Source organism: Eumetopias jubatus, unplaced genomic scaffold (assembly GCF_037043125.1).
Source record: "Eumetopias jubatus isolate StellerSeaLion01/CBP00866 unplaced genomic scaffold, mEumJub1_p1.0 scaffold_12, whole genome shotgun sequence".
Classification (NCBI taxonomy): Eukaryota; Metazoa; Chordata; class Mammalia; order Carnivora; family Otariidae; genus Eumetopias; species Eumetopias jubatus.
This window is the reverse complement of record NW_028274818.1, coordinates 95,734,874-95,756,846: the sequence shown is the minus strand read 5'-3', so window position 1 is coordinate 95,756,846 and position 21,973 is coordinate 95,734,874. Positions and strand designations below refer to the sequence as shown.

At 51.6% G+C, this 21,973-nt stretch overlaps 2 protein-coding genes across 2 annotated transcripts in view; one reads left to right on the top strand and one right to left on the bottom strand.

Annotated features, from left to right (window-relative positions):
• The first annotated feature begins 1,746 nt into the window (after nucleotides 1–1,746).
• On the top strand, nucleotides 1,747–14,626 carry GUSB (glucuronidase beta). Its single transcript, XM_028109983.2, has 12 exons — nucleotides 1,747–2,006; nucleotides 3,517–3,702; nucleotides 4,022–4,203; nucleotides 4,384–4,526; nucleotides 4,947–5,134; nucleotides 5,489–5,641; nucleotides 5,781–5,959; nucleotides 6,038–6,184; nucleotides 8,252–8,336; nucleotides 9,884–10,060; nucleotides 12,431–12,566; nucleotides 14,203–14,626. Exons 1-12 carry the CDS (start codon nucleotides 1,806–1,808, stop codon nucleotides 14,370–14,372), a joined length of 1,947 nt encoding a protein of 648 aa, XP_027965784.1. The 5' UTR covers nucleotides 1,747–1,805; the 3' UTR covers nucleotides 14,373–14,626.
• Nucleotides 14,627–16,422: 1,796 nt separating this feature from the next.
• VKORC1L1 (vitamin K epoxide reductase complex subunit 1L1) overlaps nucleotides 16,423–21,973 on the bottom strand; it is a 58,538-nt gene continuing 52,987 nt past the window's right edge. The window contains exon 3 of the mRNA XM_028109986.2: nucleotides 16,423–20,273. Within this exon, the coding sequence (XP_027965787.2) occupies nucleotides 20,047–20,273 (227 nt within the window). The 3' untranslated portion in view covers nucleotides 16,423–20,046. The remainder of the gene's footprint in view (nucleotides 20,274–21,973) is intronic.

Below are 21,973 nucleotides of genomic sequence, written 5' to 3'. Positions count from 1 at the left end.
AACCTCCATACTGTGTTCCAGAGTGGCTGCACCAGCTTGCATTCCCAAGGATAAAGCTGTTTGAATGGAGTATTAAAGAATGAGAACGAAGGGCTTCCGGGCAGAGGGAAAGGCTTGAGCATGGCACAGAGGCATGAAGCAAGATAGTGTGTTCAGGACCCAAGGGCCAGGAACGGGGCAGATGGTTGATGAGGGAACAGAAGGCTAACTGAGGACAGGCAGGAGCTGACACCCCACAACCCCCCCCTCCCATGGGATATGTGTGACAGCTCTCTTGGCTGCCCTAAAGGAAAAACAAATAGTTAACTTATAGGGATCACAATCCTGCAAGACCTGAGTCTCCCTCAGTTTATAAAAATCTTAGCAATTTATCAGAACAAGGCATTTCTAGCAATAACCTGCTTCCAGAAGGAAATGTAGATACAATTAAATGCCCTTATAACCTGCAGACTATTGAGACAGATACTTGAAGCGGGCAGAGTGTAATGTTCCTCCAGGAAGCTCCCAACTATCTTCATGTTAATGCCTTGCTAGAGGGAAAAACAACCTTAACTTGACAATGGCAAGGCCTCTGGTATCCTGTGAGTCTTCTTTAACACGTGAAAATCCTTTTGGAAAACTCCTTTTTCCTTACCTCCCCCAACCCCATAGTACATAATCAGCCACCCCTCACAAGCCCGGTGCAGCAGCTCTTTCTGCCCACGGGTTCTGTCCCCATGCTTTAATAAACCACCATTTTTCACCAAAGACATCTCAAGAATTCTTTCTTGGTTGTGGGCTCTGGACTCCACCCCACTGAACCTCACCTATAATCCAAAAGCCCCTCAGCTTCACGGATCTGTCAAAGGGCTACAAATTATAAGGACATTTAATTGTATCTACGATCCCTTCTGGAAGCTAGGCCATTGATAGAAATGCTTTGTTCTTGTAAATTGCTAAAACTTTTATAAACTGAGGGAGACTCAGGTCTTGCAGGATTGTGGTCTCTATAGGTTAACTATTTGTTTTTCCTTTAGGGCAGCCAGGAGTGCCTGAGGAATGTCACACATATCCCATTTGGGGGGGGCGGTGGTGGTGGTGGTGGTTTGTGGGGTGTCAGCTTCTGCCTGTCTCAGATAGCCTTCTGCTCTTTCTGCTCAGAAGCCACTTGCTTCTTTCTTTATGACCCTTTAACGCCAAGAGGGAGCGTGGAGTCCCTGGTTAGAGGTTTGGGGCCCAGTTTGATGAGCATCAAACACCATCTCGCACCAAAGCCATTTCAAGATGGCCGTGCGTTCAGGACCTCACCCCACCTATATTCCAAAACCACATCAAGGAGGCCCGGGGTCAAGGCTATGGCCGCACTGCGGACACCACTACGCATGGCTCCGCCTCGGCTCACTAGGCGTCCGGCCAATTCCCCGGGTCCCTCGCTGGCCTGTGGCCCCGGACCCGCGACCCCGGGGCGGGCTCGCAGTCCCCTTGGCCAGGGCAGGGCCGCGGGACAGGCGCAGAGCCGGGGATCTCCGGCTTTGCGGGCTGGGGCCGCAAGGGGGGGGTTCCCCTCTCCTACGGGCCCAGCTTCGGGCTCCCCGCCGGCCCTCCCCCATCGTCGCCACGGGGCCAGCAGGCAGTGGGTCCCTCCACAGGACGCTCCGGCCTCGGGGTTCCCCGGAACCTGGCATTCGCCCTCAACCAAGATGGCGCGGGAGGCTTCGGGGGGGCACGTGACCTCGCGCGCCCCCGCCCCGCCCCGCCGGCCTCCGGCGCGGCTCCGACGCGAGCCCGCGGCAGTGGGGCTGTTAGCGAGCGGCCACGAGGGAAGCATGCCCGCGGGACTCTGGGCCGCGCTCGGCCCGCTGCTTTGGGCCTGCGGGCTGGCGCTGCAGGGCGGGATGCTGTACCCCCAGGAGAGCCCGTCGCGGGAGCGCAAGGAGCTGGACGGCCTCTGGAGCTTCCGCGCCGACTTCTCCGAGAACCGGCGCCAGGGCTTCGAGGGGCAGTGGTACCGGACCCCGCTGCGCGAGGTGCGGGTCCCGTGGGGAGGGGGCAGGGAGCCTTCCCCTGGGCCCTCGCAGCGGCCGGCCAGGAGGAGCTTAGAGAAGGACGGGCTTGGAGGCGTGGGGGTCGGCCGACAGGGAGAGGGACTGGGAAGGAGGAAATGGGCGGAGGGCCGGCCGGGACGTCTGTGGGGCGGGGGCAGGCCCCTGCTCGACCCCAGTCCGGTGGGACGGGCACCCGCGGCGCGGGCACCGAGCTGGGGGGCGGGGGGAGGGGAGCTCGACATCTTTGTCACCAGCTCTGCCCTGGCACGAAGGACCAGGACATGCCAAGGTTCAGGGAGAGGACGGGGCTTGACGCCCAGCTAGCCAAGGATCCCTCCCCGGGTCTCCCGTCTGGCTTGGCGTCGGCCTCTCCTAGATCCGCTTTTCTCAGTGTTTGCCATCCGTTCATCGGGGGAGGAAGAATGGGAGGCTGGGTGCCGGGTCTGTGCCTCACAGTTTATACTCAGCAGAGCAGCCCCTGCCCCCACCGCCTTCCTCTCTGGGGCAGTCCGTTGATCATCTTCCTCTTAGGGTCTGGTCTTCTCGGATCCTCTTGCCTCCGGCAGGGTTGTGGCCCTGGGCTCACCCCTGTCCACAGACTGCCATGAGAAACAGCTGCCCCCTCCCCCGCCCCCCGCGCCCAGCCCTGGACACAAACCACCGTAGCAGTGGATTTCTTATCAAGTTATGCATCCATTCAGCCAATATTTTGAGTCTCTGGAAATCCCACTTCCAGATGTCAGGAAGCTCTTCCCCAGGCTGCTTGCAGGCTCACTGGGCTATCTGTCCTGTTCATGCCTAGCCTTCTACCTGAGGTGACCAAAGGATTCCTTGCCAGGCTCAGGTTCACCCGGTTCGGCCAGCTTGTCCTGAGGCAGTATCCCAGGGGCCCCGAAAGGCCCTCCCTGACCCCTACAATAGTTCCCTGCCACCCTCCAGACTCTTCACAGAGCTGATCATCTGACAGCGGGGGCCTTGTTCACGGCTTTATTCCTAGCGCCTAGAGCAGCACTGTAGGGGTTCACTGCACGCTGTCCATTCAGTGTCCGAGTGACCAGCGTCTACTTCATGGAGTTGTGAGAATTAAATGAGCCCCATGAAAGGCATCAGTGAGTTCCTGGCAAAGAATGACAATGGTGGGGCGCCTGGGTGGCTCAGTTGGTTAAGCGCCTGCCTTCGGCTCAGATCATGATCCCGGGGTCCCGGGATCGAGTCCCACATGGGGCTCCCTGCTCAGCGGGGAGTCTGCTTCTCCCTCTGACCCTCCCCCCTGCTCGTGATCTCTCTCTCACCCTTTCTCTCAAATAAATAAATAAAATCTTTAAAAAAAAAAAGGGGACAGTAGTGGCACGGCCTGGAACCCCAGGCCCTGGAAGAAGTCATCTTGTCCAACTTCCTGCAGGCAGGGTTGCGGAAGGGACCTGGCCCCTGGGGAAGGGGGCTGCCTGGGTCCTAGGTGTTCTGGACCTGATCCCAGCCCTTGTGTCCACAGTCGGGCCCCACCCTGGACATGCCCGTTCCCTCCAGCTTCAACGATGTGAGCCAGGATAGGCAGCTGCGCAGCTTTGTCGGCTGGGTGTGGTACGAGCGGGAGGTGACCCTGCCCCAGCGATGGACCCAGGACCTGGGCACAAGGGTGGTGCTGAGGATTGGCAGTGCCCACTACTATGCCATTGTGGTCAGTACAACAAGCATCGAGCAGGGCGAGTGGTCATGTGCAGTTGCTGAGCAGCTTGGGGCTGCCTGGTTCACAGGGGTCACCTGATAGCCTGCCTCCTGGGGTGGATGGGGGGCACGCTGAGGCCCCACACTGGGATTAGTGCCCTGGGTCAGGGGAGGTTTGCCTGATCTGTTCTGGAGCTTTATTCCTCCATTCGTGAGACAGGTGGCAGCCGGCAGGGCCCTCAGCCCCCACGTACTGTACTTCGTGTGAGGGAGTGCCTGAGGTGGCAGGCACTGACTTGCTCTTCCCTCCCCATATCTCCCTGTGTCTGCAGTGGGTGAATGGGGTGCATGTGGCGGAGCATGAGGGGGGTCATCTCCCCTTCGAAGCTGACATCAGCAAGCTGGTCCAGAGTGGGCCCCTGTCCTCCTGCCGCATTACCATTGCCATCAACAACACGCTCACCCCCCACACTCTGCCACCAGGGACCATCCTCCACAAGACGGATATCTCCAAGTGAGCAGCACCCTGCTCCCCCCTGCACCCCACTCCCCACCCTGCCCACTGGTCTTCCCACTAGGGGCTGGGTGGCCTTAGCAGAGGTGAGGCCCTGGCTCTGGGAGGCCAGGGAGACATGTGAGCTGAGGTTGAAGGACCAGAGCAAGGCCCCAGTTGGGCATTTTCCTCCCATCCTAGGTACCCCAAGGGTTACTTTGTCCAGGACACAAACTTTGACTTCTTCAACTATGCGGGGCTGCATCGGCCTGTGCTCCTCTACACCACGCCTACCACCTACATTGATGACATCACCATCACCACCGGCGTGGACCAGGACACTGGTAAGGGGCTCCTGGCAAGAACTTCCCTCAGCCAGGCCCCAAGTGGCTCTGCTCCCTGTTTAGAAAGATCTGCTAGGAGAGAGGCTCTCCCAGAATCTCTTCATCCTCAGGCTTCTCATCCACCTAAGAAGAGCTGAAATCCAGCCTGTCTGAACAGGCTTGGGCAGCAGAAATCCCCCATCTGGTCTGACCACATTTTGTGAGGAAATGAAGCCCAAAGAGAAGTGGGGCTTGCCTAAAATCATAGCCCTGGGTGAATAGCTCAGGATTCATGAGAATCCACGTCTCTTCCCACCGTGCCACCCTCCGTGCCCCCTGACTGCAGACTGAGATCCAGAGTGGTGGCCACAGAGGGCTCTCCCCTGTGTGACCCGGGTGGTGTCCTTGCCTCTTTTGTCCGATCTTTCTCGTCCCTTGCAGGGCTGGTGGATTACCAGGTTTTTGTCCAGGGCAGTGAATACTTCCAGCTGGAAGTGTGTCTTCTGGATCAGGAAGGCAAAGTCGTGGCCCAGGGGACAGGGGGCCGCGGCCAGCTGCAGGTGCCCAACGCCCACCTCTGGTGGCCCTACCTGATGCATGAGCACCCCGCCTACCTGTACTCATTGGAGGTAATGGTGGTTAGGCCTGGGGCTGCAGAAGGCCTTTTGCCCCTACCTAGCAGCCTTGGCTTCCAGTGGGTGGGGGTTGGGGGGGGTACAGGACAGATAGTCAGGCACACGTGGTCCTCTGAGCTTCCTAGTCAATTGGATTGCAGTGCTCCCAGCCTGGTCTTCTCAATGCTTGGTGGGGAGGCCCAGTTTTGAAGAGCAGGCTCCGGGGACAGGGTGGGGGAAGGTTCCTCCTTGCTCGTGGCAGAAGCCGGGGATTTCTGCATCTCTCTGCCTGCCCGCTGAAGGGTGGGCTGTGTGGGGCTCAGGCCCGCAAGGATGCCTCACACACGGTGCGGTGCTCTGCCTTCACAGGTGAGGCTGACCGCACAGACAGCAGCTGGGGCCGTGTCCGACTTCTACACCCTCCCCGTCGGGATTCGCACTGTAGCCGTCACAGAGCACCAGTTCCTCATCAATGGGAAACCTTTCTATTTCCACGGGGTCAACAAACACGAGGATGCGGATGTGAGTTGTGGCCTCCGGGCCCCTATGAGTGTTATTTCCTAGCCTCACCTTCTTCCCCACGACCCTTGAGGGGCCTGGCTTTAGAACGAAGTGCATCAGGACAGGGGGCAGGGGGTCACTATACTGTGCTCTGCCCTAGATCCGGGGGAGGGGCTTTGACTGGCCCCTGCTGGTGAAGGACTTCAACCTGCTGCGCTGGCTGGGGGCCAACGCCTTCCGCACCAGCCACTACCCCTACGCCGAGGAGGTGATGCAGCTCTGCGACCGCTACGGGATCGTGGTCATCGATGAGAGTCCGGGCGTGGGCATCGTGCTGGTGTAAGTGCCCCGGCTCCCGCCCCTCCACCCCCGGTGGCAGGCCCTACTGACCTGCTCCCTTCCCTCTCCCTGCGGCAGCCAGAGCTACAGCAACGAGTCTCTGCAGCACCACCTGGAGGTGATGGAGGAGCTGGTGCGCAGGGACAAGAATCACCCGGCTGTTGTGATGTGGTCGGTGGCCAATGAGCCCACTTCCTTCCTGAAGCCTGCCGGTTACTACTTCAAGTGAGTGCTCCCGCCGCCCTGGGCCGGGCCAGGGGTGAGAGGTGAGGCCTGTGGCCTGGCTCCAACTTGGTTAGCAGCCGTGGGAGCGCTCAGGTCAGCCGGCGGCCGGGGGTTTGGGGGAGGCAGGCCTCCACATGTCAGTTCCGGGGACCTAGTGCCACCCGCCACATTGGGGTGTCAACCCAGGGAGACCCACGGTCCCCTCTTCACACCTGAAATGAAGTCTGGAGTTCACTTATACCCGAAACGTCGGGTTATGAAGAGAATAGCAGCCTGGCCGATGATACGGGGGAGGGTCCTTTATAGACGCCTATGTGAAGCCTGGGCCTGGCTTTCCAGAAAACCCGGTGAAGAGGTCAGGTGCTTGCAGCTGGTCGTGGAATCACCTTGAAACACGGCCTGGGGCGCTGGCGGTGGGGGCACTGGCTTGGCACCTGCTACCGGGTCAGCACTGCCTTCACTGTGCATTTCTGAATGGGTGAGCCGCTCGAGGTAAAAGTTCCGAACAAAACCTGTTACCATCATCTCTCAATCGTTATCTCCATTCCTGGGAAATTTAGTGTATGTTAAAGCTGCAAAAAACCACTTTGTGATGCTTTGGGTTCGTTTGTAAAGAGGAGTTAGGCCTTATAAAACCGGATTTTCCGGGCAGATAACCCTACATAGGTCTTTCGATGACATACATATTCTAACTATTCTAAAGTGACATTGTTGGGCAGGATCAGTCCATCTGAAGCTCACGCCCCGCTCACCAAATGCCGGTAGCCCTTCCCTCCCCCACCAGCATCGCTGTGCACAGAATCCCCGCGTAGGGGCGTCCCCGACAACGGGGCAGGGTGGGGGGGTGTCCTTGGTGCCTTGTGTTCCTTACGATCATGGTCACGCAGTTGTAACTTAGTCTGCAGAGGGGAATCACTTGCTGTGGGGGTAGCTGAGGCTGTCCCAGTGCCACAGGGCGCTGTGACCTGAGCTGGGGTAGAAGATGCGGGGCTCTGGGCAAAGGACAGCTCTGGACACACAGCCTGGAGCCTCGGGCTGTGCTGAGCCAGGGTTGGGGGACAGAAGTTTGTCGCGGGGCGGAAAGGAGTGCAGGTGCCCGGTGTTCCTACAGGCTGTCCTGGGGGGTGCCGAGAGGGAGGCGCGTGATCGGGGGGATGGCGGAGAGGCAGGCGGGCTGTGGCTAAAGCTGCCTGGGCCTGAGGAGCTTCCCAGGGACACCCAGGCTGTTTCAGGGTGTGGCTTTGGGGCTCGAGGTGAGGGATACCATTCTGGCTCGAGGAAACCGCAGCCCTCGAAAGAAAAGGGCAGTGTGGGCAGGGCGTCAAGGGGAAGAAAGCTGGCTGTGGGAAGAGAGAAGCAGGCTTAACCGTGAATGGGGTGACCTGCACTGGGTGGCCTCTGGCAGGTCCCTGGGCTGAGCCCCGACCACAGGCTGGGCCCTCTGTTGGGAAGCCTCTTCTCAAGGTCCCTCCTTGATGACGCATAAACGCCGTTTCTTCCGAGTCCGGGCTGACTCCCCGGTGTCCATTAAGTGCCCTGTTACTGCCTCCCCGAGCTCTGGGCCTCCCCTTCATGGTCCTCCGGCCACTTACAATATTTGTGGCATTTCCCTGTGCCACACTGCCCCACCAAGCTGCGGACGGGCGAAGCTGTTTCAGTCTCCCGGGAGTGCCCCGTGCACAGCCTGCCTCCTTGCACACGCCCCCAAACTTACTTGTTAAATTTGGATCCGTCCTGGTCCATACCCCACGCATTCTTGTTTTCCAGAGCTTTTTCAGAGATTCAGAACGCAGCTTTTAGCCACACTGAGTCCAAGGACCCCAGCTTCGGGTGCCTGCACACCCCTGCGAGGGTGGCCCTGTCTCTGGGGTGGGGCCAAGGGAGGAGTTGGGGAAGGAGAAAGAAAGATGCTGGGGAACATGATCTAAGGCTAGAAGAACATGTTTGCTCCCCTAAAGTACTCTTCAGGGTAGGGAGGAGAGCAGGGGATTTGGCTGGGAGATGGGATGGAGAGAGAGCGGCCCTTCTCGGACTGACCGGCCTGTGTCTTCTGCCCTCCGTGGACAGGACGCTGATTGCTCACACCAAAGCCTTGGACCCCTCCCGGCCCGTGACCTTTGTGACCAACTCCAACTATGAAGCAGACCTGGGGGTGAGCCTGGGGGTCTCTGCACCACTTCCCTGCCTGTCCTCTCACCTTCCCTGATGCTTGCTAACATGGGCTGCTGGGAAGAGCCTGGAGCGGCTGGTCCAAACGCTCTCCTAGATGGTCTTCAGGTTAAAGAGAACTAGCTGCTTAGTTGCCAGGCAGTGTGACTTCTTAATCCAGGGAGGCTGGGCACAGGGAGGTTTCACTCATTCTCAGTTCAGACTCGGCGTGTGATGCTCCTCAGTTGAGGAGAATTACAGTTGTCACTAGCCAGTGTTTCTCAAACCTGGCCAGTTGTCAGAACCACCAAGGGAAGCTCTTTGTAAGTACAGATGCCTGGATTCTGAGATTTAGTAAGTCCAGGGTGGCAGTCTGAGTTTTTAAAAAGCTCCTCAGCGATTCCAGTCATCACCTGGCTTTGGGAGCCACGGGCAGGGATCGAAGGGACGGCCAGGCTCACCCATGGCTGGCGAGCAGTCCCTTGGGAACGACGTGTTGCGTTGCACTGAAGCTAGAAGACATGGGAGCAAGAAAAGGCTTCTTCACGAGAGAACTCAAGGCCAGTATTTAAGAGGAAAGTGCTATAGAAGGAGCAAACATCTGGTGGAAAGAATGGAGGAGAAAATGCAAGATACAAATATCAGTTGGGAACTCTCATTTTAACACGGATGGGAAAAGATTTGTATCCCTGGTGTTCCCCTTGCCATCTCTCAAGAACACCCCCTTCAAGGAAGCATAGAGGCTGGCAAAACTCCAGCGTGGCCCAGGCGGGCGTGGACATTCTCAGAGCCCAAGTGGCGTCTCTTCTTGTCCTGGTCTCCTGTGTGGACGGGGCAGCCAGTGCCTGAGCCTCAGAGGGTCGCCACACTCCTGGTGGGATGTGCCATCCAGGCACACGTGTCCCCCACAGGCTGCCTCGTCCTGCCTCCTGGTCTGCCACCACCCTTTGGGAAGGGGCTCGGTCACCTGGGAAAGTCAGACCACATCAGGCATTGGTTCAGGTGCTGGGAGGGACCGGACCCTTGGCTGCCTCGTGTTTGCGGCTCTGTCCTGAGCACCGCACTGTGTAGACGCGAGGCGGTCCTGCCCATCCTCTCTGCTACCCGCCAGGAGGGAATTTTCCAGCCACTCTGTGGCCCACGGCACCAGCTCACAAACAGCATGGCTAACCAAAATCTTTGTGAGGAGAAAAAGTGCATCTTGGGAACCTTTCTCCAGGGCCAGGTAAGGGAAGGCCAGTGTGACAGGAGTGCTGTGGAGCAACCAAATCCCGTGTCATGGGCCCTGGGCTGCGCCGAGGCCAGCTCAGGGGGCACCTTGGTGCCGCTCAGCCTCTCCGGAGTCCAGCTGCGGCTAGTTCCCGGAGCATCAGTCCAGAATTAGAGCCTTGCCCGATTCAGGTCACTTCTGCTTACGCTTGCCACACACGGGCGCACCCAAATCGTTTGCTTCCCCCTCCTACCTCCTCTGCCGGAAGAGCCCCCGAGTTTGGGAGCCCTAAAGGTCTTTGACCTTCTGGTTTGTGAACAAGTTTCACGCTCTCCTCCTAGGCACCGTATGTGGACGTCATCTGTGTGAACAGTTACTACTCTTGGTATCATGACTACGGGCACCTGGAGGTGATTCCCCTGCACCTGGCCACCGAGTTTGAGAACTGGTATAGGACCTATCAGAAGCCAATCATCCAGAGCGAGTACGGAGCAGGGTCCGTTGCAGGGTTTCACCAGGTAAGTCGTGTAGAGTGTTCTGTTTATTTGTTCACTGTCCGGGACAGGGGTGGCACTCCTTCCCCCAGAGGCTAGAAAGGTGCTCCTGTCCCATCCCTCACCTGTGCTGACCATCTCCCCGCGGTGCTTCGGGCTCACACCAGCCTGTCCTCCAGGACTCAGGCCTCTGCCTCGCTTGCCTGGTCCTTCTTCTGGTCTTGTTTCCAGAGAAGCTTCCTGCTGGCTGCCCGAGCGGTCTCCTGAGCAAACCCAAACCTTGGGAGTCCCGTCACTGGCATCCGCTGGCCCCCACATTACAGCCCCAGCCCATGGCCAGGGCAGTCGGTGTCCTTTGCTCTCCGCCCTCCCCCAGGTCGTCGTCCTCTGCCCTCACTCCGGGTCACTGGACTGTTTTCACGGTGCTCGTTGGCTCTTGCTCTGGTGTGGGCTGTTCCTTCTGCCTGGAATGCCCGTGTTAGTACCACATTCGCCGACGCCTGCATTCTTATTCAGTGTTCAGGTCTCAGCTCTGAGGTCCCCTCTTTGGTGAGGTTTACCCCACCTGCCCCAAGCCGAGGAAGCTGTGCTCTGTGCTCAGTCTCTGTCTCAGCGTTTCTCACTGGGTACCATCATTATTTCTCTGCCTCTGTCCTTGACCAGACCTGGGCTCCAAGAGAGCGACTGAATCTTATTTATCATTGCTTCCCAAGCCCTCAGCAGTGTCCGGCACTCAGTAGGTGCTAAATAATACTTGTTAAGGAAATGAATGAAATCTTGGAGCAAGGTTTAATCACTAGCATTTTTCCCCTCTCTCTCCCCCCTTTTTTTAATTTCCTCATCAAAGATATGATGCTTTCTCTTGTGGGGATTTTTTTCATGTGGATTCTTGAACCACGGCCAGCCCCTCATCGCCACCCCAGACTCACCTGTCACGGGTATCAGATTCCTCGTTGACACACAATATGCTTATCCTTTGCATGTTGAACAGCTACCGCTAGGGACTATATTTTTCTGTTCACACCCTTAAATCCATCTTGCTTACACAGAATGCCACGTGTACCAACTGGTAGAATAGGGGGAAATAGCTTATGAGAATGGTGTATATACATACCAGCTCTTCATCTTTGAAAAGGTCATGAACTCTGAATGTTTAAGCAGCTCAGTCTAGATCTGGCGCTGATAGAACCATTTGCCGTGATGGAATTTTTCTGCAGTGTCCAAAAGGGCAGCCACTAGCCACATGTGGCTACTGAGGACTTGAAATGTGACTAGTAAGACCGAATCGATTTAGTTTAATTCAGTCTTAAGTTTAAATAGTGAAGTGTGGCGAGTGTTAGGCCAGGCAGGGTTGGTAAGAAAATCTACATATCGCCCTGCCTTTAGATTCACTCTGGAACCAGAACAAAACATGGCGCAGTGGTACCGTGCATTCATTAGGGCATCCCGTGTAGCATTTTAATCCTTCTCGTTGGAACAGAAGTTCAAAGCCTGCAGGGATTTGTTCTCCTGTAACATGACTGAGATGCTGCATCCTTGAACATTTAAGATTGAGTGCCCCCCCCCCCAAATTCCCATGGGATGAAAACTCGGGCTTTGTGTTCCAGGAACATCTGAACAATTCTTACGTCTTCTTAGTCCACCACACGTAGGTGCTCTTCACCAAACACTGAATGAGTCCACAGCGGTGGCCTCTGCCTTCATTGGAACCCTTCTCACCTGCGCGGTGGGAGCTGGACTGTCTCCCGGGGAGCCTTGTGGGGCGCCTCTCAGACCCCCTGCTAACCATCCCCTGGCTCCGGCTTCACACTCTCCCAGTTCACCCTCGTTACACTTACAACTCGAGTCTGTCTTGCTGGAGGGTAGAGCCTGCAGGGGCAGGGCCGCTTACCTTTCGTGCTCATGCCTTCACGGCCAAAGCCGCCTCGGAAGCAGATACTAAGTGGTTATTTGTGGGATGGGAGGAATTGCTCCATAGCAGCTGCCTCCCCAGACCAGGCAAGATGAATGTGAGGGGAGTGCAGTGAGTCACCGTAGTTCTCCAGTTACGCACTGGCAGCTTCTTAACACTTGAGGTTTCAGTTTATTATTCGAAAACTTATTTTTACTTCCCGTGTAGCTCAGCTGTAAGACTGCGCTGGTGAATAGAGACAGAAGAGTAAGATCAAGAAAACATCAAATTCTGTTGATAAATGAAACAGTTACTAATTCAGGTTCTTTACCGAAAATCTCTTTTCTTTCCGGAGGGCTGCCTCACACCCTGGCTATGTCCACCAGCACGTCCTGCAGTCACTACAGCCGCTGTGGAGATGGGTATTTTGGTCACCATCACATGGGTCTTTCTTTTTATCTAACAGTTCTGCCTCTTCAATTCTCCCTGGCTTTGAATTCCAGGACCCACCTCTGATGTTCAGTGAGGAGTACCAGAAAGGTCTGCTGGAGCAGTATCATTTGGTGCTGGATCAAAAACGCAAAGACTATGTGGTGGGAGAGCTCATCTGGAATTTTGCCGATTTTATGACTGACCAGTGTAAGTGGAAGTTTGGGTTACAGATGTACCGTTGCTCATTTTTTCAGGTCGGCCTGTTAGGTCAGGACGTTCCGTTGTCGACAGTGGAAACGAGGGGGAAAGCGCTAATCAGTGTGGGCGACGAGACTTTCCTAGGAGAAGCAAGTCGCGTTTAGGAAGCAGCACACACTTGCCTGCTTCCCGCATCATTTTATGGTTAAAAAAAAAAGCAAACAGGAGAACCTATTATCTTGAGGCAAAAATGACCAACTTAACCTTTGTCTGTTTCACAACAGGGTGAGGAAAAAGTGGACCTTGTATTGGATTTACTTGTGGCATATGCTCATTATTCCAGAGTAGGGTACAAAGCCCGGGAAACTTAGGACGTCAGTGTGTTTTACGTTGTTCACTTGTGAAAGGCAGGTTTACCAAATACGAGTAAGTGTCAGTGTTTGGGATGTGGGCGGCTCGGTACTGTAAGTCTGCCTGCCTTCGGAGGTGGGGAGAGATGAGGGTCCCTTCAGTGAGGTTCCAAATGAACATATCCCATTTCTTTCCATTCCTCTAGGTGTTACTAGTTTCCTGATAGACCATAAATTTAGCATAGCAATTTGGGGAGGTGAGGAAGGATTTGGTAGTAGTGGGAATTATTAGAGGGAAAGGCAGGGCTTTGGAAGGTGAAAATTTAATTAAGAATTAGAATGGAGGGCGCCTGAGTGGCTCAGTTGGTTAAGCGACTGCCTTTGGCTCAGGTCAAGATCCTGGAGTCCTGGGATCGAGTCCCGCATCGGGCTCCCTGCTCAGCGGGGAGTCTGCTTCTCCCTCTGACCCTGCCCCCTCTCACATGCTCTCTCTCTCTCAAATAAAATCTTTAAAAATAAAAAAATTAGAATTGAGAGGGAGGTAAAGAGAAAAAGGAATGAGAACACGAGCCTCTCTGTGTTTGGCAAATGAGATCAGTGGCTTCTGCAGCCTAGTTTCGTGAGTGGGCGCCTTGGCTTTGTGCAATAAGAAATCAGCTGTGACTGTGGACAGATTACCCAGCTCTTCCATAAGCCTGTACGTGGGAATAACCACCTTGCAAGCTGACGTAGGAGTTCATTTGATAAGGGGCTTGGCATGGTGCCTCGCTTTGGCTTATCACGGAGAGAGCTTCCCATTTCACGGAGGCTGCGGTTTCACGAGGGGGTAAGGCAGCAGGTGTCCCAGGAGCCCGGGGCCAGCTTTGCCGCCCTCCCAGCTTCAGCCCTGGCGGAGCAGCCGAGTGGCCTGGAGCAGTGAGAGCCTGGCCTTGCTGGCTCCGGCTCCAGCTCCGGCTTCCGCCAGATTGTCTCTTCAGAGCAGCCCCGGCCTTTCTGAGGGTAACTCGCCCTCGGCCCCCTGCGCCAGCTACCGGGCAGCTGGGTATGCATGTTTCGCAGAGAAAAGAATACGTAATTTAGGGTGTCCTTCCCCTAACAGACAAAAGAAACAGCACCCCAGGGCGCTGAGGTGGTTTGGGGGAACAGCAGTACGGAAGTGGGCTTCGGACGCCACTTCCAACCGAGCAGGCCGAAACTGTGAAAGGGCAGTTCTGTTTCGTGCCCAGCATGGCTCCAGGTTGGTCCCCATTTGGCCCATCAGAAGGCATCTGAAACTCCTTCTGCCTTGTTTTTAGCACCGCGGAGAGTAATGGGGAACAAAAAGGGGATCTTCACTCGGCAGAGACAGCCAAAAGCGGCGGCGTTCCTTTTGCGAGAGAGATACTGGAAACTTGCCAATGAAACCACGTACCACCTGTCAGCAGTGAAGTCACAGTGTTTGGAAAACAGCCCGTTTAGTTTTTAAACCACGAACCACCTCTCCTGCCACGGGCGGCCCCAGGTAAGGGGCCGCCTCCACAGCGAAGACATCGAGCACTTTCTGGACCGTGCGGGGCAGACTGGGAAGTTTCTGGCCCGGAGTTTGTACTAATTCACTAGAAGGGAATGTGAGAGGTGAAGATAAAGGCTTTTGTTGTATGTGAATCAAGAGCTGTCTTTATGGAAAGTGGCCATAAAGACATAAATTGGATTGAATAAATCTATAAATTGAATGATCTATACTGCTAGAAAGCATCTGAAATTCTTTTTGTGTCAGGCTGTTTTCACAAACTTCACTGTGTTCGAGTCTTGAGAAACCTGTGCTTCCACTCACACCCGTCAGAGGTGCTGCTTGCAGACTCTGCTTCCACAGGACCAGCCCCGCGGCCCTCGGGCCTCCCGTGCTTGTGCAGCAGACCAGGCGCGCGAGAAACAGACAACTGCTCTTCAGCTTCACAGAGGAGCTCCAGTCCCAGGGAATTTCCAGAAAGTGGTATTACTGGAATAATGAGCAAGGTCTGTGTACCAATTTCCACAAAGTTGTAAGCTGACAAGTAAGCATAAGAAAGGTAAGAGCTAAAGAGTGTCTGAATCAGAAGGGAGCTCAGAGGTTACCAATTCTTCCAGGACGTGATTCCAACCTCAGCCATAGTCTAGTCCCGACAGAAGTGGACAGATGGGTATTAAAGGCTCACTGGTCCCATCACATCTGACTCCACTGAACGTGATGGGACCTTTTTATTTTTTTTTTTAAAGATTTTATTTAATTTTATTTGACACAGAGAGATAGAGAGCATAAGCAGGGGGAGCGGCAGGCAGGCAGAGGCAGAGGGAGAAGCAGGCTTCCCGCTGAGCAGGGAGCCGCATGTGGGCCTCGATCCCAGGACCCTGGGATCACCACCTGAGCCGAAGACAGACGCTTAACCGACTGAGCCACCCAGGCGCCCCAGTGATGGGACCTTTTTAAACAGGCTGGGCCTACAGACAAGTACGCTAGGCCTTTGCACCTCTGGGTGAGGCCACTGCCCTGCTCCTGGGGGATGGTCTTTGGTCTTTCCCTGTGGGACCATTCCTCCTCCTCCTCTTGCCCAGCTTCCATTCGGCCGAGTTAGGTACACTATTCCTAAGATTTCAGTATCAATCCTGGTTTAAAGCTCAGTGCTTCGGAAGAAGATCCTGTTGGTGTCCAGTCAAAGGGAGGACCATGAACCAATGTGGTTCTTAATACAGAACTCGATTCACTTCACTTGTGGTTGCTACCTCCCATCTCAACACGTACCCATTTTTATCCTTCCTTTCCAAGCTCCAGGAAAGGAACAGTAACGATAATCTAACGTCCTTTTAGTGGCCATCTTCAGACCACTTTTAAGAAATTTGGGTGTAGTTGGTTAGGGATTCTAGGGGGTCCATGTTTCTTGGGACCAGTGAACTTCAGTTCCTTGAAGGCTTCAAGTTTTGTGTTACATTTAAGGTCTGGGAACGATAGATAATTCTCTACTTGAAACATTAAAAAAAACTAAACGTAACACACACACTTAAACGTTTTAAAGTTAGCGGTAAGTTCCACTTCCTAAGTCCTAAGGTTCTAGCACAGAACACATGTGTTGTCTTCAGTAAAATCTGGCTGAACTGTATTTTAAAGGGATTCATCCTCCTTGCAGATGTTACCTTTTGAGGAGACTGAGTGGAGTCTTCAGGGGGAGCTAGAGTAAAGCTGTGGGCAAGAGCTCAGCGGCAAGGTCAGCAGCCCCGTCCCTTGTGCTCACACACCCCCGAGCAGGAGCTCCTCTTTCATTTGTTCCTGACAACCACATACATCACAAGCGCACGCAAATTCCAGGAACTACAACCTCCTAAGAATTCTGCACGTGTCTTCTATAAATTACAAATAATGGAAGGGAAAAAGAGGCACCTCAGTACACCTGTAGGAAGGAAGTTACGGTGTCAGCCTCCAGAGTAGCTGATGGGAAGACTGGATTGACCCCAGCACCTTGTCTGGACTGTGTGACACTTCAGCGTAAGAAGGATGGCACAGCTTCCATGGTAACGGCTACATTTATTTTATACCAAAAAAGTTATGTGCAACAAATAAACATTCTTACATATTTACATTTGTTTTTACCAGTTAGCAAAACGGTCCTAAGTCTCTGATAAAGAATATTTCTATCTCTAGTAAAGGGGGAAGTCTGCCCAGTGAACTCCACTTTAAATGAATGTTTGCTCTGGAGCTTAAAGCATTAGTAATAAATACTTCTGATGGAACATACTATACAGATCATATACCTAATACTTAGGCCATGCTTAATACAGTTTTATAACAAAACATTTCACCTTTTCTGGGCTCATTTGTTAAAAAACAACAACAACAACAAAAAACCAAGTAGCCTGGATTCCCACCCCTGCCCCTCCTGTTTTATCGAAGGGGAAGAGTTCTCACAGATTAGGAATCATAAATGCTGCCTAAAATGTCTGAATAGAAATGTTCCACCAATGCTTGCGTGTTGGGGGGAAAACATGAGGACAAAGGTTGCATGTTAGGTATTCCTTCCCAAATAGGTTACCAAAAATGATAAGTGGATTTCTTGTTGGCATTTGTCTAACACGAATTTTCAAGACAAGATTTGCCAGCTTTCACTCATGTCAAGCAGTGGTTCCAATCTCAGTTACGAAGTAGTCGCTGAAGAGGACTTTGCACTTTTGCTGATAATCTTATAAATGAAATACAAGCAAACTAAAGCCAACAAATAGTTTTAATTTCACTGGAGTCTTGGTCCTATGTCCTACCGAGTAGGGTCCAAAGATCTCTTGTACCAAACGACAGATCTTTGTCTCTGTATGAAAATAGTCAATGCTTTCAACATCTTTAAAAGTAACGGATTTAAAGAGAGGTGACATACATCGAGTAGAAGTAATTCCTGGCAGACAGCTAGTTAAACCTGAGTTATTCACCAGTTTACCTTCGTGGAAAGCACCTAGCTGCAAAGAAAAACCTAATGAAATCCACCAAACCACCTAGAAATTGTCATCTAACCACAGCTTCTCATTTCTTCAAATGATATGACTACCAAGTAAATAAGGGACTCATTCCCCGAACCAAGAAGCATGGAATTACTGCAAAAAACAGACATCCAATCTCCCCCTCCCCCCCCCACTTTGTTCTTCAGTGTTGGTGGCTAGTAATGTTGCAGTGTTTTAAATACTGAGTCTAAAATAGTCATAACAGTCCTCAAATTCTACCACTCCTTCTTGGAGTGGAAGAGAGGATGGAGAGGGGAGACTAAATTCTTCCACCAGGGTCCTGTTGCTTACTGAGATACTAGCAGTACGATGCTGTTATTTCAGGCAGCACGCCTTCATTGCTCAGTGAGAAAAAAGATATGAATTCTGGGATCACAGGAACGTGGCAAAAATTTTTGCACGACTGAAACAGTGGTGTTCTCCCCAAGGCTTATTAGGAAAGCAAAGGAAAACCTGGAAGGGTGTGGCTGAACATTTTTCACGTTTTATCCTGTAAGAGTTGAAGACGTTTCCAAGGATGCAACATCAAGACAAGCTTTAACTATACTCTGCTGATTGATACAAAATATGATGAAAAACCATTTTAAATTGGGACACGAGGAACTTATTTAGCACAGCCGGTGTTATATATACCACAGAAGTCTTCACTGTTAACCATTTCCACTCTAGCTTAGAAGAAAGAACCGGAAGCTGCTTGGCGGGACTGGAAGCGCTGCTACAGGATGACCTCACTGGACAAGGTCTTCAACGTTGGGACTTGTTTCTCCACAAACACCAGACATCCAATCCAATGCTTTCTGTAGTTCATTCACTACAGAAACAAGAACAATACATACATAATAAAACGGGCATTGGAATATTCACATTCATGGGAAAACATAAGCCTGGAAATCCGAATTCAACTTTTACAAAACTGGGTAAAACTGGTTGAAAGTTCATTACAATTCAGATGTTACACCTGCCTTGGGCCAGAAAAGTACATTGCATCAGTCAGGACAGTTAGCTGGACACCGCTGAAAGGTGCTGACTCTACACATTACGGTTTACAGAGCAGAGCCTGTCCCCGCCCTTCAAAAAGAAGGCTTGGGAAAGCACTCAAAAGTTACCGGTCTCTTTTGAACATAATGATGACTCTAACTGGAAGCAAAAACATTGCTGCTGCTTCTCAATCTAAGCAATAAAATGATCATACAGAACCTTTCCAGAGAATAATGCAGGTTTTCTACTTCATGGTAAGAGGAAGGAAGGACACTTCTGCCCAAGTTCAACACACAAAATATTTGGTTTGAGGTTTAAGACAGAAGGCACTTTTAACATTCTGATAGAAGGTGTTAACCATGGAAACATACTGTTGCAATTTCATTTGGGTTTATTCACATCACCTTTAAAACCTGGGCATTTGTGTAGTTTCTAGAAAGAGCAGCGACGCCATTAGGGTACTTCACCTTCGGGTATTTCTACCTGCACTACTCCCGGTGGAGCAGGTTGAGCAGCGTGTCAGCCCTAAGATTTACAAAGCTAATACTCTACAACGATTAAACTAGACATCCAATTAGTGCAGAATGAAACAGGAGATACTACGGCGCTACCCAAGAGCACTCCTACTCTGGAGCAACTGGGCTTACACTGGTTATTTCAAGGTCCTAATACTGTTTGGTCGACTGGCACCCATATTAAGGAAGAATATCTGCATGAAAATTCAGCTACTGTAAGAGACTACCTAAAAATGCCATATTAACGTTTCCAGCTTTTCTCCAAAGAAATCTAAGCCATTTCCCCATCTTTGGTGTCCTGAAGGCCTTGGACGTGAAGGTCTGGTCACGTGACACATTTTGTAAGGTTATAATTGATCCAGTTTTATGACTAGACGCAAGCTTGACTTGAATGTCCAAATTTAGTTTCTTCCTTTCCGAGGAAGGAGATGAAAGGGAACCAACTACCCTGTTATTTTTGCTGTCAGTACTGGACCCGCAGCTGTCAGTTCTTTTCACAAGATGCTCTGTACTTACTACTTTCACTATTTCTTCAGTCAGCGTTGGGCTGACAATTCTTCATTGCTACACTTCAACTAAACTGTACAGTAAGTTCTGCAGGGATGGATCCAATATGTCTACCTTTATTTACAAATATCACATAAATGGATTCTAGTTGAATCTACATGTTTAAATCCGTCGGCTAAAAACATATTACATATTGTAAACATGGCAATATTTAATACAGTATCTATTCTAAAATATTTTCATGTCATGATCACATTTGTTATACCTGAAATTGAATTTGTACACATTAGAGAATTACTAGCAATGGTTGCTCACTTTACAATCAAGGGCAGGGGGCTAGGGCTACATTTTATTATTTCAGAAACATCTTCAAAGTAAAGTTAAAGCTTGTCTTTGATTGGCTCGGCATATCCTTTTTTCTTTCCTTTTTTTTTTTTGTATCCATATTTAAAATGAAGATTGACACAGAAAATAGCTAGGGCCCCTTCTAATTTACAGGATTTTAAAAAATCAGTTTAAGATTCTTAGGGAAAGTGTCTGTTGTAAAGAATTAAAAAACAAACAAACAAACAAAAAATTGCTGCAAAATAAACTTAATGGAAAAGGGGACTTCCGACTGTCAGTTCAGAGTTCGTCCGGCTGTCAGTCCTGCTTAGGCTGCAGCTGCCGTTTCCAGGCCTCATTCAAGTAAACTAGTCGTTTGTAGTTGATGATAAGAAGAATGAAGTTCAGCACATATGTGATGACGCAGATGATGCAAAACTCCTTCAGCACAAAGTACAGAATGTAGGCCAGGTACAAAGACCCGACCACAGACACGATGGAGGATGTCATGAGGATTAAAGCTGCAACTGCACTTGCTGTCATGCCTGCAAGAGAAAGAGACACTTGGCTCAGTGAGGCCTTGACAACGGAGACAAAGTCCCTGAGTCAAACGCTAGCATTCTGTGATTTGGTGCGGTGCTGGAATCGCTGACTGTACTGAAACATGCGATGAAATCTGGGCAGAAAAACGACTGGTCTGTTTTGTTAAGATTATGCAGGTTGACTTTGCACACAGAATACCAGCTGCAGTGTTTTTGATTTGTCAGTATTTGTCAGTATTCTAGGTGAAATATTACTTATACCATAAACTAGCCTTAGTTAAGTCACGCAAAGAAAATACGCACTCTTATAATCACACTCTGCGTGAAGCTCATCTGGAAAGTCAACAGCCTCATCGCTCCTAACGGATAAAGGAACGTGAGGCCCTCAGCCTTCTCTCCCAGGCAGGACACACTTCCCCTGGCCTTTTCACCACAGGCTCCCCAACTGTGGGCAGTAAAGTCTGCCTTCCCATGTTTAGTCAGATTTCTCAAAAATCCACAATGCTTAGGCCAAATTTTCCAAAAATCACACAAAGATGATTGCACCAATATGCTGCTGAAGAAGGAAAAAACTTGCAATAAACATTTCAGAAAGGGCTCACCCGGGAAGGTAACGGAAACCACGTTTGGCCAGTTGGCCACTTGTGGGTCAAACCAGATCAAGAAAAAAGGCAGTTCTGTGCACTAAACAGGGGCTCTCTGATGCTGACATCGTCACACGTATTGTTTTGTAATTTCCTGTAGCCAACAGTCGTGAGAACATGTGCTTTTATTCTCAAGGACAGAGGAGACAGCAGAGCATGTTAAACTACCCTCCCTTCCAACAACGAATAGACAAGGAGAACAGAAACAGGAAAAAATTATTGGTGGTAGGAGGTTTGAAGAGGTTAATTAAGTGGAGCTGAAATCCCCACTGCCTGTTGACAAGAAGCTGCCTGTGGGCTACAGTCGGGCCACAAAGGCCGGACTTGCTCCCAGGACTGGTGATTCTAGCGTATGACCTTTCATAAGGCTCCTCAAGGCTACCATACTGTTGGATTCCTTATGCCGGGGACGGGCAAATCCGACTGGCCACCTGCTCTCGTACATAAAGACTGACTGCACCCAGCCGCGCTCACTCGTATGTAACATCCGTGGCAACAGTTAGCAAAGCCTAAATGGTCTTCTGGCTGGCCCTTTACTAGATATCTAAACCTTCAAAAACTAATGCTGTCACGTGAATTTCACTAACAGAGTTGATTTCAAAATGATATGGACAATATTTACTTTCTCCATGCCACTCTTTTCCTTGAGATAATAACCACTTTTACCTCCTAATACTGATGTGTGAATTAAAAGCTACCAGGTGGGGCACCGGGCTGGCTCAGCCAGTACAGCACGTGACTCTTGATCTCAGGGTCGTGAGTTCAAGCCCCACGTTGGGCCTAGAGCTTACTTAATAAATGAATGAATGAATAAATGAATGAATGAGCTAACAGGTATAAAGCCCTTCGAATGCTCCATAAATCCTGGCTATTAGTTAAATACTATTGCACCCAACCTGTCCTGATGTAATGCAGCTGGTGGCTTGGGATACAGTTCCCAGTGGGATTTACAAGGTGCTGTGACTCTAAATAAATGATGGTCCGATCAAGCAGTGGAACATTTTGCAGCTGTGAAGAAGAATGAAGACAATGGACTGCTATGGAAATATCACCATGATG

Coding starts and splice junctions, on each gene's coding strand:
- GUSB (XM_028109983.2), top strand. CDS start 1,806: ATGCCCGCGGGACTCTGGGCCGCGCTCGGCCCGCTGCTTTGGGCCTGC. Junction 5,642..5,780: donor ACAAACACGAGGATGCGGAT/GTGAGTTGTGGC, acceptor GCTCTGCCCTAG/ATCCGGGGGAGGGGCTTTGA. Junction 12,567..14,202: donor CGATTTTATGACTGACCAGT/GTAAGTGGAAGT, acceptor CCTTGTTTTTAG/CACCGCGGAGAGTAATGGGG.